General features: G+C 49.2%; 1 protein-coding gene across 1 annotated transcript in view; it reads left to right on the forward strand.

Moving 5' to 3' along the window:
- TM9SF4 (transmembrane 9 superfamily member 4) overlaps positions 1-11,708 on the forward strand; it is a 54,312-nt gene extending 42,604 nt beyond the window's left edge. The window contains exons 16-18 of the mRNA XM_058174734.1: positions 2,558-2,677; positions 8,110-8,199; positions 9,717-11,708. Of these exons, the coding sequence (XP_058030717.1) occupies positions 2,558-2,677; positions 8,110-8,199; positions 9,717-9,866 (360 nt within the window). The 3' untranslated portion in view covers positions 9,867-11,708. The remainder of the gene's footprint in view (positions 1-2,557; positions 2,678-8,109; positions 8,200-9,716) is intronic.
- Positions 11,709-16,512: the final 4,804 nt, after the last annotated feature.

Genomic DNA, 16,512 nt, shown 5'->3' on the forward strand with positions numbered 1-16,512 from the left:
CCCTTTAAGACTTGTGGACTTCAACTCCCAGAGTCCCTCAGCCAGCTTTGCTTTGCTGGCTGAGGGACTCTGGGAGTTGAAGTCCACAAGTCTTAAAGGGACCAAGGTTGGAGACCCCTGTCCTGTAGCTTACAACAGTTCGCTTAGTGACCATTTCAGGTTACAAGAATGCTGAAAAAAGCAACTGAGGACCGTTTTTCACGCAGCATCCCCAGGGTCACGTGATGTAAATTTGGATGCTTGACATTTATGACGGTCGCAGTGTCCCGGGGTCACCTGATCCCCTTTCGCGACCTTCTGGCAAGCCAAGTCTGTGGGCAAGCCAGATCCATTTAACGACCGTGTGACTCATTTAGCAACTGCCGTGATTCACGTAACAACCGTGGCTAGAAAAGTCATAGAATGGGTTGAAGCTCACTTGCTAACAAACGTCTCGAGTCTGTTGAGACTCTGGAAAGAGTGCAGAGAAGAGCAACAAAGATGATTAGGGGATGGGAGGCTAAAACATATGAAGAATGGTTGCAGGAACTCGGTATGTCTAGTTTAATGAAAAGAAGGACTAGGGGAGACATGATAGCAGTGTTCTAATATCTCAGGGGCTGCCCCAAAGAAGAGGGAGCCAAGCTATTCCCCAAAGCACCTGAGGGTAGAACAAGAAGCAATGGGTGGAAACTAATCAAGGAGAGAAGCAACTTGGAACTAAGGAGAAATTTCCTGACAGTTAGAACAATTAATAAGTGGGAACGACTTGCCTGCAGAAGTTGTAAAATGCTCCAACACTGGAAATTTTTAAGAAAATGTTGGATAACCATCTGACTGAGATGGTGTAGGGTTTCCTGCCTGGGCAGGGGGTTGGACTAGAAGGCCTCCAAGGTCCCTTCCAACTCTGATGTTATGTTATGTTATGTCTCACTTAACAACATAAACATTGGGCTCAATTGTGGTCGTAAGTTGAGGACAACTGTACAAATTCTTCTCTATTTTAATTAGTTAATTATTTAAAGTTACATAGCAACCGTCTCACTATCAAGAGACTCTGGCCAGCTTACAGCGTGACAAAAAAAATTCAAAACACAAAGTGCAGGCAGTCCTTGACTTACTACCACAATGGAGCCCAACATCGATGCTGCTAAGCGAGACATTTGTTTAACGAGTTTTGCCCCGTCTTACGATCTTCCTTGCCACCGTTAAGCGATTCACAAGTCGTCAAGTTAAGTCACACGGATGTTAAGTGAATCATTGGCGCTGCTCGTCGGAAGGTTGGAAAGGGGGATCACGTGACCCTGGGACGCTGCGACCGTCATAACTGTGAGTCTGAATTTTGATTACGTCACCAAGGGGATGCTGCGATGGCCATTAAGTGTGAAAAACGGTCATGAGTCACTTTTTTCAGTCCCGTTTGTAACTTTGAACGTTCACTAAAGGAACGGCTGTAAATCGAGGACTACCTGGATTAACACATCAAAATTAATAAAGTTAGGTGAGATAGGAACTAGCTTGCAATGGGATGCTTTAATCCACTAACTACCTCCAACGTGGAACCCAGGCCAACCAGGAGAGCCAGGTGTTAAGGTCCCTCCTGGAGGCCAGAGTGGTGGGTGCGGATCTCGCCTTGAGGGGCACACTGCGTTCCAGTATCTGAGGGGCTGCCCCAGAGTGGAGGGGGTCACCTTCTTCTCCAAAGCCCCTGAAGGCAGCACAAGAAGCAACGGATGGAAACTAATCAAGGAAAGAAGCAACCTAGAACTCAGGAGAAATTTGCTGATATTGAGGACAATTAACCAGTGGAACTGCTTGCCACCAGAGGTTGTGGGGGCTCCATCACTGGAAGTTTTCAAGAAGAGACTGGACAGTCACTTGTCTGGAATGGTACAGGGCAGTTATGGCAAACCTTTTTTTTCCTCGGGTGCTGAAAGCACGCAGGCGTGCAAAAGCGTGCACACGCATGCCGACACCCATAATGCAATGCCCTCCCCCCCGCAGTCTCCACCCCCGTGCATGCGCATGCGCCCCCCCCCCTGTGCTCCCCCTCCCCCTCTTGCATTCACGCACGACCCCCACTTTTGCCTCTAGCAGGCCTCCCTGAAGCCTCCTGGGACCAAAAACGGGCCACCGGGTGGGGGCGCCACAACCCCCCTACTCCCCGCGCATGTGCGCACATCTCCCGGCAGAGACCCGAGAATCAGCTGGCTGGCGGGAGGCACGTGGGCACGCGTGGTGAAGCTGACCTGGGCATCCGCTCACATGCCCGCAGAGATGGCGCCACTGTAGCACACGTGCCATAGGTTCACCATTACGGGTAGAGGGTTTCCTGCCTGAGCAGGGGGTTGGACTAGAAGACCTCCAAGGTCCCTTCCAACTCTGTTATCCAGTTCCAGAGGCCAGGGGTCACAGCAGAAAAGACCCTTCCGGAATCCCTTGGCCCGCTGGGTCTTCGTCTGGTTCCTTCCTTCCAGAGTGGGGCAAGCCAGTCCCTCAGGTAGCCCCTCAGGTTCCATGCCATGAAGGGCTTTCAAGGTGATAACCAAGACTGTCTCTTCACCTTTCTTGAATTCAGGCCATCTGGGAGAATCAGTTCTACTACCTCTTTGGCTTCTTATTCCTGGTGTTTATCATCCTGGTGGTCTCCTGTTCCCAGATCAGCATTGTCATGGTGTACTTCCAGCTCTGTGCGGAGGTAAGGGGGAGAAGGTGGGGGGGGGGGTGCCGTGGGACTGGGGAACCCTGGTCTAGCAGGGACCCAGAATCTCAAGCCCTCCTTCCAAGGTCAGTAAAAATGAGGACTCAGATTCTTGGCAAGGTGCAAATAATGCTGTCATTGTAAACCATCCCGAGAGGGCTGTAAAGCGATGTAAATGCTATTGCGCCCCATTTATAACCTTTTTTTTTTTGCCACTCTTGTTAAGTGAATCACTGCCGTTGTTAAGTAAATTGTGAGATTATTATGTGAAACCGTCTTTTAGCAATAGCAATAGCCCTTAAACTTTATATACTGCTTGACAGTGCTTTTTACAGCCCTCTCTCAGCGGTTTTATAGAGTCAGCTTCTTGCCCCCCCAACAATCTGGGTCCTCATTTTACCCACCTCGGAAGGATGGAAGGCTGAGTTAACCTTGAGCCTGGTGAGATTCGAACTGCCAAACTGCTGGCAGTCAGCAGAAGGAGCCTGCAGTACTGCGCTCTAACCACTGCACCACTTTACGTATTGACTTTGGTCGTCGGAAGCCATTCTCCAACCTTGGCAACTTTAAGACTTGTGGGCTTCAACTCCCCGAGTCCCTCAGCCAGCAAAGCTGGGGGGTGGAGTCCACAAGTCTTTAAGTTGCCAAGGTTGGGAGACCCCTGATCTAGGAAGGTCCCAGACGGTGATCACGTGACCCTGGGACGTTCCAACCCTCATTAGTACATACCACTTGCCAAATGCCCGAATTGGGATCATGTGACCCATGGGTTGTAACTGCAAGGACCGATGGCAAGTCCCTTTTTTTCAATAACCTTTGTAACTTCAAACTACTTTGTAACTTCAAACTTTCTGACCGCCATTCACCACCGCAGGGAGACGGAGCCGACTGGTTCCGGCCCCAGGCGCCTGATGGACCGGATGGGTTCCGGACGGAGCTTGGGCCATTTCCTGAGGGTCTGGCTCACGGCTCGGTTGAGGAACTTGTTGCGGCCTGGGAACGGGCCGCAGCGGGGGCCTTAGACCATGTCGTGCCTTTGCGGCCTCTGACCCGGCGCAGGTCCCAACCCGGCTCCTTGGTTCTCCGAGGAGCTGAGAGGGATGAAGCGCGGAGAAGACGCCTAGAGAGCTCCTGGAGGTCTAGCCGTTCAGAAGCTGATCGACACTAGTGAAGTCCTATACTAGGACTTACCTAGTGGCATTGAGGGAAGCGAGGCGTAGCTACGCCTCCTCCCTCATTGCATCGGCAGATAACCGCCCAGCCGCCCTGTTTCGGGTGACCCGCTCCCTCCTACACCAGGGGGAGCGGGGTGACCCGTTGCAGGGACGTGCTGAGGAGTTTAACGGTTATCTATACGATAAAATCGTTCAGCTTCGGGATGGTTTGGACCAAGATTGCGGTGATACGGGTGAGACGGCTGAGGGTGGTCTTGGTGACATTTTATGGGATGAGTTTGACCCTGTTGCTCCCGAGGACATGGACAGGTTGTTGGGGAGGCTGAATGCCACCACATGTTTACTGGACCCGTGCCCCTCCTGGTTGGTGCTGGCCACGCAGGAGGTGACCCGAGGCTGGCTCCAGGCGATTACGAGCGCTTCTTTGGTGGAGGGTGTCTTTCCGGCCGCCTTGAAAGAGGCGGTGGTGAGGCCCCTCCTCAAGAAGCCTTCCCTGGACCCGGCTGTTTTAGGTAATTATCGTCCGGTCTCCAACCCGCCGGCGAAGGTTGTTGAGAGTATGGTGGCATATCAGTTTCCTTACACCTGGATGAAACTGTCTATCTAGACCTGTTCCAGTCCGGTTTCCGGCCCGGTTACAGCACGGAGACGGCTTTGGTCGCAGGATGATCTCTGGAGGCCAGGATAGGGGTTGTTCCTCTGCCCTGGTCCTATTAGACCTCTCAGCGGCTTTCGATACCATCGACCATGGTATCCTGCTGCGCGGTTGGAGGGATTGGGAGTGGGAGGCACCGTTTATCGGTGGTTCTCCTGATGACGGGGGCAGAGGTCGGCCCGAGGCCCCTCACTTGAGGATCGATCCTCTCGCCTTCTGTTCAACATCTACATGAAGCCGCTGGGTGAGATCATCAGTGGGTTCGTGTGAGGTACCAGCTGTGCGGATGACACCCAGCTGTACTTTCCACACCGGACCACCCCAACGGTTATCAAGTGCTGTCCCGGTGCCTGAGGTGGGTCTGGATGGGGAGAAACAGGCTCAAGCTCAATCCCTCCAAGACAGAGTGGCTGTGGATGCGGCATCCCGGTACAGTCAGCTAAATCATGCTGACCATCGGTGGCGAGTCATTGGCCCCGATGGAGGGTGCGCAACTTAGCGTCCTCCTGGATGAACGGCTGTCTCTAGAAGATCATTTTTTTTTTGCCACTCTTGTTAAGTGAATCACTGCCGTTGTTAAGTAAATTGTGAGATTATTATGTGAAACTGTCTTTTAGCAATAGCAATAGCCCTTAAACTTCACAGTGCTTTTTACAGCCCTCTCTAAGCGGTTTTATAGAGTCAGCTTCTTGCCCCCCCAACAATCTGGGTCCTCATTTTACCCACCTCGGAAGGATGGAAGGCTGAGTTAACCTTGAGTCTGGTGAGATTCGAACTGCCAAACTGCTGGCAGTCAGCAGAAGGAGCCTGCAGTACTGTGCTCTAACCACTGCGCCACTGCAGCTCTTTACCTATTGATTTTGGTCGTCGGAAGCCATTCTCCAACCTTGGCAACTTTAAGACTTGTGGACTTCAACTCCCAGAGTCCCTCAGCCAGCAAAGCTGGGAGTTGAAGTCCACAAGTCTTAAAGTTGCCAAGGTTGGAGACCCCTGATCTAGGAAGGTCCCAGACGGTGATCACGTGACCCTGGGACGTTCCAACCCTCATTAGTACATACCACTTGCCAAATGCCCGAATTGGGATCATGTGACCCATGGGTTGTAACTGCAAGGACCGATGGCAAGTCCCTTTTTTTCAATAACCTTTGTAACTTCAAACTACTTTGTAACTTCAAACTTTCTGACCGCCATTCACCACCGCAGGGAGACGGAGCCGATACGTTGGTTCCGTCCCAGGCGCCTGATGGACCCGGATGGGTTCCGGACGGAGCTTGGGCCATTTCCTGAGGGTCTGGCTCACGGCTCGGTTGAGGAACTTGTTGCGGCCTGGGAACAGGCCGCAGCGGGGGCCTTAGACCGTGTCGTGCCTTTGCGGCCTCTGACCCGGCGCAGGTCCCAACCGGCTCCTTGGTTCTCCGAGGAGCTGAGAGGGATGAAGCGCCGGAGAAGACGCCTAGAGAGCTCCTGGAGGTCTAGCCGTTCAGAAGCTGATCGGACACTGGTGAAGTCCTATACTAGGACTTACCTAGTGGCATTGAGGGAAGCGAGGCGTAGCTACGCCTCCTCCCTCATTGCACCGGCAGATAACCGCCCCGCCGCCCTGTTTGGTGACCCGCTCCCTCCTACACCAGGGGAGCGGGATGACCCGCTGCAGGGACGTGCTGAGGAGTTTAACGGTTATCTATACGATAAAATCGCTCAGCTTCGGGATGGTTTGGACCAAGATTGCGTGATACGGGTGAGACGGCTGAGGGTGGTCTTGGTGACATTTTATGGGATGAGTTTGACCCTGTTGCTCCCGAGGACATGGACAGGTTGTTGGGGAGGCTGAATGCCACCACATGTTTACTGGACCTGCCCTCCTGGTTGGTGCTGGCCACGCAGGAGGTGACCCGAGGCTGGCTCCAGGCGATTAGGAGCGCTTCTTTGGTGGAGGGTGTCTTCCGGCCGCCTTGAAAGAGGCGGTGGTGAGGCCCTCCTCAAGAAGCCTTCCTGACCCGCTGTTTTAGGTAATTATCGTCCGGTCTCCAACCTTCGCTTGGCGAAGGTTGTTGAGAGTATGGTGGCATATCAGTTTCCTTACACCTGGATGAAACTGTCTATCTAGACCCGTTCCAGTCCGGTTTCCGCCCGGTTACAGCACGGAGACGGCTTTGGTCGCGTTGGTGGATGATCTCTGAGGGCCAGGATAGGGGTTGTTCCTCTGCCCTGGTCCTATTAGACCTCTCAGCGGCTTTCGATACCATCGACCATGGTATCCTGCTGCGCGGTTGGAGGGATTGGGAGTGGAGGCACCGTTTATCGGTGGTTCTCCCCCTATCTCTCCGACCGGTCGCAGTCGGTGTTGACCGGGGGGGATAGGTCGGCCCCGAGGCCCCTCACTTGTGGGTGCCGCGGGGATCGATCCTCTCGCCTTCTGTTCAACATCTACATGAAGCCGCTGGGTGAGATCATCAGTGGGTTCGGTGTGAGGTACCAGCTGTACGCGGATGACACCCAGCTGTACTTTCCACACCGACCACCCCAACGGTTATCAAGTGCTGTCCCGGTGCCTGGAGGCCGTCGGGTCTGGATGGGGAGAAACAGGCTCAAGCTGAATCCCTCCAAGACAGAGTGGCTGTGGATGCCGGCATCCCCGTACAGTCCGCTAAATCGGCGGCTGACCCTCGGTGGCGGGTCATTGGCCGCGATGGAGGGGGGGCGAGACCTAGGCGTTCTCCTGGATGAACCGCAGTCTCTAGATGCTCATTTGACGGCCCTCCCCAGGAGAGCGGTCTACGAGGTTTGCCTGGTGCCCCACTTGCGCCCCTTACTGGACCCGGGGGCCCTTTGCACGGGCACTCACGCCTTGTGACGCCTCGCCTGGATTACTGCAACGCCTCTACATGGGGCTTCCTTGAAGGGCATCCGGAGGCTGCAGTTAGTTCAGAATGCGGCTGCTGGTGATAGAGGGAGCCCCTCGTGGCTCCCGTGATAACACCCATCCTGCGCAGGCTGCACTGGCTACCTGTGGCCTTCCGGGTGCGCTTCAAGGTTTTGGTGACCACCTTTAAAGCGCCCATGGCATAGGGCCGGGTTATCTCTGGGACCGCCTACTGCGACCAGATACCTCTCACCGACCCGCGCCTCACAGAGAGGGACTCTCAGGGTGCCGTCAGCTAGGCAGTGTCGGTTGGCGACGCCCAGGAAGGGCCTTCTGTGGGGCTCCCACCTCTGGAACGAACTCCCCCCAGGACTCCGTCAACTTCCTGACCTTCGAACCTTCCGTCGCGAGCTCAAGACACATTTATTCATCTGTGCAGGACTGGCTTAGATTTTTTAAATTTAGTGGGGTTTTAAATTGATTTTAATATTTATATTTGATTTATATTTCTATTTTTAATAATTCGGGCGCTAGAATAAGTTTTTTAAGGATTATTTTAATTTGTATATTGATATTGATGTTTTATATGCCTGTAAACCGCCCTGAGTCCTTTGGGAGATAGGGCGGTATATAAATTCGAATAATAAATAAATAAAATAAATAAACAGTCACTGAGCGAATGGTTGTAACTTGAGGACTTGGCTGTAATCCAAAGTGATTCTGCTCATTTTGGCAGGATTATCGTTGGTGGTGGAGAACCTTCCTGGTCTCCGGAGGATCTGCCTTCTACGTGCTCATCTACGCGATCTTCTACTTCGTGAATAAGGTACTCCTTGGTTCTGCTTTACGTTGTGTCTTAAGTTTTACGTTATGTTGTTGTTGTTATGTCACGTTCTTTTTTTTTTTTATAAATAATTTTTTATTTCCATTTTTCAACATCATATTATCCATCATTAATCATTAATTTTTATTTATTACTAATTCAGGCCTGCCCGACTGCCACTTCCTTACTACACAACTTCCCTCTCTACCCTCTACTACTTTCCCTTATCCTTCATCCCCTTCACTTTACTACTTCCTCTCCTCCTTCTCCACTCCTCCCTTCTTCCACCCTATCTAACCCTCTTATTCCCCTCCTCCTTCTCTACACTTTCCTATCTACTTTCTTCCCTCCTTCTACTCTTCTCTCCTTTTCTTCCTGAAATGGCAGTCGAGCATCCCCAATATCATTTTAAATTTTTAATGTCACGTTCTTTTATGCTGTGTTGTCACATGACTGCAGGGGCGGAGGTCGGGACTTTGAATCTGGGTCATGTTTCTTTTTGGGGGTGCATCCGTTGTAACTTTGAATTTGGGGACTGGTCATAAATTGAGGACTACCCGTAGAAGCTTTTATGTGATGGCAAAAGTATCCATAGGTGCCCACATTCTTCAAGGTGGACAACATTTCTACCTTGCTAAGGGCATCAGAATAAGAGAGCTCTAAGGGACCCCGGAGGTCATGTAGTCCAATCCCCTGCTCAAACAGGAGACCCTCTCCCATTCTGGACAAATGGCTGTTCAGTCTCTTCTTAAAAATCTCCAGGGATGGAGTACCCACAACTTCTAGTGACAAGCAGTTCCACTGGTTGATTGGTCTCACTATCAGGAAGTTTTTCCTTAATTCCAGGTTGCTTCTTGCCTTGAATTAGTTTCCAGCCATCATTTCTTGTCTTGCCTTCTGGTGCTTTGGAGAATAGTTTGACCCCCCCTCTTCTTTGTGGCAGCCCCTCAAATAGAATAGAATTTTTTAGAATAGAATAGAATTTTTATTGGCCAAGTGTGATTGGACACACAAGGAATTTGTCTTGGTGCATATGCTCTCAGTGTACATAAAAGAAAAGAAAAAGAAAGAAAGAAAATACCTTCATCAAAGATACAACATTTACAACACAAATGATGGTCAATATATCAATATAAACCATAAGGATTGCTAGCAACAAAGTTACAGTCATACAGTCATAAATGGAAAGAGATTGGTGATGGGAACGATGAGAAGATTAATAGTAGTGCAGATTTAGTAAATAGTTTGACAGTGTTGAGGGAATTATTTGTTTAGCAGAGTGATGGCCTTCGGGAAAAAACTGTTCTTGTGTCTAGTTGTTCTGGTGTGCAGGGCTCTATAGCGTCGTTTTGAGGGTAGGGGTTGAAACAGTTTATGTCCAGGATGTGGGGGATCCTGGAAGACTGCTATCATGTCACCCCTGGTCCTTTTTTGTGTCCCTGAAGGGGAGCTAATGGGCTTCAGCTCTCCCCACCCCCCTAATTTCTCCTCCTCTAAACTCCACTTTTCTTCTCTTCCAGCTGGACATCGTGGAATTCATCCCCTCCTTGCTGTACTTCGGCTACACCGCCCTCATGGTTCTTTCTTTTTGGCTCCTGACGGGGACCATTGGCTTCTATGCAGCCTACATGTTTGTCCGCAAAATTTACGCCGCGGTGAAAATAGACTGAAGGCGCCGACACACCCGATGGCACCGATTCACCGCCAGGCTTTGGTTTCCTCCTAGAAAGGAATCTGGGAAACTTTTTCCTGTTTCTCCCAAGGGGAAAAGAAAAAACAACAACAACACCCTTTCGGGAGCAGGACGCAGGAAATTAAAACAAAAACAAAAGTTCAACTCTTGGAATGTAATTTTTGGCACAATATCCGTGGAATCTGGGATCTCCTGGAGGGAAGGGTGTATAGATTCTTTACCTTTTAATTCTACACTATTCTGGATCTAAGGGATTTTAAAAAAAAAAAAAAAAACCAACTGCCAGTCCATCTCTTACAATGAATATTCCTCTGTCTACTTTTCGACCATCGCTCACGATTGCAGCGGTCGTTCTGGAATTCAGGAGGAGAGGTTCCCCCATTGCGTTTCGCTAGGCCCGCGCTGAAGATGGCGGCCGCTGCGGTGCCTGGAGGATGCCGAAAACAGGTTTGCTGGCGTTTTCTCGGGGTTAACCTGGTTTCAGCAACTCACTCTATCCGGAGCTGCAGACGTGCTATTTCCGAGCGAGATAAGTGCAATTTTTCAGAAGAGGCTTTCAAACTGTATAAACTTCTCACCTGCCCATCTCGGGACGGCAGCGCCATCTCACGTTATAACAGGAGGAACGATAAGGGATGTGGGACTGTTGCTCTTGAACACATCGAAGGATGCAACTCTGGGGAGATTTTTTGGGGGACCCCTTCCTCCCCAAAACACCTGGATGATGAGATGGGAGACCCTGAGCCAAAAAATCCAGATGATCAACATTGCCCTCTTCATGTGCCAAGGAGTCCGTGGCTTAAGAGAAAACTCTGGCAATTGGGGGAACAGGGAGAAGGACTTGGGCTAGCCCTGCATTTCTGAAAAGAATTGCTGCCCTCGGTTCTCCAGGTATTCGTAAAACCATGCTTCCCTCCCCTGCGCCTTCCTCTCCTCTCCAGCCAGCTCTTCCCCTGTCCAGCCTCTGTCCTTAAAAACCAGAGGTTCGGTCCAGTCTCTTTTTATCGGGTCTCTGTGCAAACGCTGTGTTTGGAACGCAACTTGGGAATTAATTCACCCGCCCACGAATCTTATCCTGACGCTGAACGGCGACAAAAAATTCAATCTGGGAAACTCAAAAAAAGTTTTGCTTGTGCTGGAGTTTTGCAAGAAAAATCGCCCCGAATCGCTGGAGTTCCTGGAAAAACCACTTAAGACACTCTTTGGACTTTTTCTGCTTGAACAAGAATGTGGGTTTACTTTTTTTATTTTAACACTGCTGGGAGAAAAAAAAAAAGCAAGTTGTGGTAAGTTCCCCACCACCACCACCCGTGACCTAGAGCAGTTCACACAGTATTTTCATCTGAGGATGTTTTTAAAAAACTCAAATTTTTTTGGGGGGGGGCCCTGAATCCTACATGTGTTACGTGGAAGAAAAGGTTTCCGTTTTCTGTGAGCGTATCTTAAAAAGAAGTAAAAAAATGTAATTTCACACCAGTGATGACCTCTTTCACACTCCTTCCCTTCCTCTGCCCCCTCCCCAGCTTTTGCCCTGCCTAGATGGATGAAGGGTCTCCCACAGGTCCTCCACAAGGCCCAAGTGAGGAAATCTGGACAGGCTTTCTTGGCGTTGTCTGTCCCCTCGCTGACCACACTGAGGTCACATCAGCCAGAACTGAGGTTGGACCGAGGGATTCCTTGTGTGTGTGTGGGGGGGGGTTTAACTCTGAATTGACTTAAGTGGGTCATTTCCCCCTGCCCCACTGGACCTGCTCCAGCCACGCTGTATTTTTACTGTACTGTTTTGAGCCCAAATGTAAATAAATCCACCATTGTCCGATTGTGCCTTTGTAGATATTTTTGAGCTCTCCTGCCACGATCCGACTTTTTTTATTTTTATTTGCATTTATATCCCGCCCTTCTCCGAAGACTCAGGGCGGCTTACAATGTGTTAAGCAATAGTCTTCATCCATTTGTATATTATATACAAAGTCAACTTAATTGCCCCCAACAATCTGGGTCCTCATTTTACCTACCTTATAAAGGATGGAAGGCTGAGTCAACCTTGGGCCTGGTGGGGCTTGAACCTGCAGTAATTGCAAGCAGCTGCTGTTAATAACAGACTGTCTTAGCAGTCTGAGCCACTCAGAGGCCCCTCAGAGACTTTTTGAGACACGGTTCACTTCACCATTGGGAAGTTTAAATCTTAGGACGGAATGCCGAAATAGGGAGCACGTATCCTGTTTTTTGCAAAATGGGAGGGATTTTGCTTAATCGGGGGGATGTAAATGTTTGGTAAATTAATTGATAAATGACATTTCCATCTTGGAGTAGGGTGGAGACGATGCTTTCCCTAGGGCCGTGTGGAGCTATATTGGTGGGCACACGAGCTCAGTTCTGGTCGGCTGATATTCGGGCCTTCTGGGCCCACCGGAAGTCTGGAAGCACCGCTGTATCCGGCCTCCAGAGGGCCTCCAAGGGGGGTGGGGAAGGCCATTTCACCCTCCCCAGGTTCCTAGGAAGGCTCTGGAGCCTGGGGATAGCGAAAAACACTCCACAGCCCAGAGGAGATGGGATGGTTTTATATGAAGATTGGGGACCCCTGTTATTTTAGAACATTAATGCCGCTGTGTCTTATTGAGGAGGAGAAATACTTGTTTTGGGAAATGCTGAATCCTTCATGGTATTCAGGAGTAAATGGAGGCTCCAAAGGGATTTGGGCTCCTTCAAATTGCCTTCCTTGGGTTCACCCTGTTTCTCAACCTGAGCAACTTGTAGCTGTGTGGACTCCAAGTCCCAGAATTTATTTATTATTTATTTATTTATTGTTTCAGTTTCTATACCGCCCTTCTCCCAAAGGACTCAGGCCGGTTTACAGCCAAAGTAAAGACAGTTAGTACGATTTTTAGGACCAGTTTAAAAGGAAAATTTAGAGTTGGTTGAAGAACTTAAAACCAATAAAACCCCTTATTAAAACCCCACTAGGCCAATCCTGCACGGTGAAACAGAAATGTTTTCAGCTCGCGTCGAAAGGTCCGGATAATCAGGGAGTTGGCGGATACCTGGTGGTAGCTCGTTCCAGAGGGTTGGTGCCCCCACAGAGAAGGCTCTCCCCCTGGGCACCGCCAGCCGACATTGTCTGGCCGATGGCACCCTGAGGAGACCCTCCCTATGGAGCACACTGGTCGATGGGAGGTCGCCGGTAGCAGCAGGCGGTCCTGTAAGTAACCCGGTCCTATGCCATGGAGCGCTTTGAAGGTGGTAACTAACACCTTGAATTGCACCCAAAAGACCACCGGGAGCCAGTGCAGCCTGCGCAGGAGAGGTGTCACATGGGAGCCACGAGGTGCTCCCTCTATCACCCGCGCGGCCACATTCTGAACTAATTGGAGCCTCCGGGTGCTCTTCAAGGGAAGCCCCATGTAGAGAGCATTGCAATAGTCCAGACGAGAAGTGACGAGGGCGTGAGTGACTGTGCACAAGGAATCCCGGTGCAAGAAAGGATGCACCTGGCGTATCAGACGGACCTGGTAAAAAGCTCCTCTGGCGACGGCTGTCAAATGCTCTTCCGACGACAGCCGTGCATCCAGAAGGACGCCCAGACTGCAGACCTTCTCTGTGGGGACCAGTGACTCGTCCCCCACAGACAGCGATGGCCTCAGCTGATTATACTGGGACGCCGGCATCCCCCAGAATTCCCCAGCCAGCACAGGTCAAAGTCGCTCCGGGTGAAAAACGCTTATTCTTGGGTCTGTAGAGGTTCTCAGTCGAGACTGGGATAATATCTAGACTGCTTTGGCCCATCAGAACGATACTCATGCTGTCTTTCCAAATGGTCCTTGGCTTACGACTATATTTGGCCCCGAAATTCCCACTGCTAAGCGAGACGGTGGTTCAGTGAGTTTTGCTCCATTGTACGACCTTTCTCGCCACATTGACTTGACTGGTCAGGTCACGAAAGGGGATCACGTCACACACATACATACACACACACACCGGGACACTGCAATATAGACCACTTGCCAAGCGTCTGAATTTTATGTGACCATGGGGATGCCGCAATATGGTCATTAAGTGTGAAAAATGGTCATAAGTGGCTTTTTTCAGTGCTGTTGTAACTTCCAAGCAGTCACTAAATAAATGCCTGTGTTTGACTTGCACAAGATGAGGACAGAGACTTTGGTCCTCATAAATGTGCCCATCAATACTTGGCAAAAAAACAACAACTCTTAAAGGCTGTCCTTGACTTACAAAGGTTCATTTAGTGACCGAAGTTACAATAGCACTGAAAAAAGTGACTTATCGTTTTTCATACTTACGACCATTGCAGCATCCCCAGGTTCATGAGATTTACGTTCGGATGCTTGGCAACTGGTTCCTATTTATGACGGTCGCAGCACCCCGGGGTCACGTGATGCCCTTTGGCGACCTTCTGACAAGCAAAATCAACGAGATTCATTTAACGACCGGGTTACTAATGTAACTGCAGTCATTCGCTTAACAACTGTGGCAAGAAAGATTGTAAAAAGGGGGGAAGCTCACTTAACAAATGTTTCACTTAGCAACATACAGGCTCAACTGCGGCCATAAGTCAAGGACTTAACTGCATTTACCAGTGGTTGATTGGAAATAAAGGGCTCCAAAGCCTGTTATCACTCCTTCCCCTTAACAAGAAAACCACAACCTTACACCCGGTGTGATTGGGTAGCTGGTTGTCAACCGGCAGCTGCACAACTTTTAAGAGAAAACTCTGTGTCCCTGATGCAGCTGAAACAGCAACTCCATTCCTGGCCGGTTGGTTCCGTTTGTGCAAAAGGGAGCCTGGTTTGTAGTTGTTTCGATTAATTTTCATTGGCTTTGAGACTTCCTGTTATTTTGACCTGCAAAAGCCCTTTTATTGAAAATCAGCACTTTTATTGGTGCACCACTGCCACTGTTCTGTTCCATTTCTGGTTTTGTTCTGTTCTTATTCTAGTCTTATTATTTCTTGTTCTGTTCTGTTCTGTTGTTCTATTCTTTTCTTTCTTGTTCTGTTGTTCTGTTTTATTTCTTATTCTATTTCTGTTCTGTCCTGTTTTTTCTTATTCTATTCTTTCTTGTTCTATTCTGTTGTTCTATTCTATTCTATTCTATTCTATTCTATTCTATTCTATTCTATTCTAGTTCTGTTCTTCTATTCTTATTCTATTTTCTTGTTCTGTTCTGTTCTGTTCTTTCTTATTCTATTCTATTCTAGTTCTGTTCTTCTGTTCTATTCTTCGTTGTTCTGTTCTATTCTTTCTTATTCTATTCTATGTTGTTCCGTTCTTTCCAATTCGGTTCTGTTCTATTCTATTTGTTGGACTCCCGCTTCGCTATGAAACTATGTGCTCGGGCTTGATAAATCTACACGAGTTTGAAAATGAATGAGTTGTTACAATCTCCTCTCCTCTCCTTCAGGCTGGCCCCACAGAAGCCTCTCCTCTCCCCTTCTCTCCCTCAGCCTTGCCCCACAGAAGCCTCTCTTAGCCTACCCCCTTCTCTCCAGAGTTATTTTCAAGTTGGGAGGGGGAATAGAACATCTAACTAATTAGCATCAGAGCGGGTTAATAGTAATATAGGAAATGCTAATGCTCTGATAAGTCATTTTGAAAAATCCTTTCTTAGTGAGCACCTAGAAGCCAAGAGGAACATATGTGACAAACTTCAAGTTTGTAGGCTTTACGGTTCTGGAGATTTCATGATTAACGTGTGAGTGGTTTTCGCTTTTATATATATATATCTTCTATTCTGTTCTTTCTATTCTATTCCCATTCCACTCCATTCCATTTCATATTTTCTATCCTCCCCTATCCTAAATTCTATTCAGTGAGGCAAAGTTTTGCAGATTTAAAAATCTTGTTCGAAACCTGGCTTGGGGATTTCAACCCACTTCCCATTGTGCAAACTACGACAGCTGTTTCTCAGCCTGCAAGTGTTTGTTTAGTGCCTGAAGTTACAAAAGGGGGGCTTACGACTGGTCCTCGTTTTTATGACCATCACGGCATCCCAGTCACGGGCGCTCGGGATTGGCATGTATTTAGAACAGGATCACATGATTGACATTTGCGATGTTCCCAACCGGCTTCCAAGAAGCCAAGTCCACGAGGGAAGCTGGGTTCACTTAACGTCCATGTGATTCATTTAACAACTGCAGTGATTCACTTGGCAACTGTGGGGAAAAGGTGGCAAAACCAGGCAGGACTTGCTTAGCCGCCACCTTCCCTAGCCATGGAAATTCTGGTCCCAATTGTGGTTGTAAACTGAGGACTATCTTTACTACATGTGTAAGGAAAAAAGTCCTTTCCTTCTGTGCAAAACCCATTCACTTGTAGCCAACAGAATAACAAAAGAGTTGGAAGGGACCTCAGAGGTCTTCTAGTCCAGCCCCTGCTCTGGCAGGAAATACTATACCATTTCAGACCATGATCTCTTCTTAAAAATCCCCAGTGTTGGAGTACTCACAGCTTCTGGAGGCAAGTTGTTCTGCTAGCGGCTAGCCACTTCCAGTTGTTCTCATTGTCATGAAATTCCGTTATTTCTAGGTTGCTTCTCTCCTTGGTTAGTTTCCATCCGTTGCTTATTTATTTATTATTCACACTTTTATACCGCCCTATCTCCCTAGG

Source organism: Ahaetulla prasina, chromosome 3 (genome assembly GCF_028640845.1).
Source record: "Ahaetulla prasina isolate Xishuangbanna chromosome 3, ASM2864084v1, whole genome shotgun sequence".
Taxonomy (NCBI): Eukaryota; Metazoa; Chordata; class Lepidosauria; order Squamata; family Colubridae; genus Ahaetulla; species Ahaetulla prasina.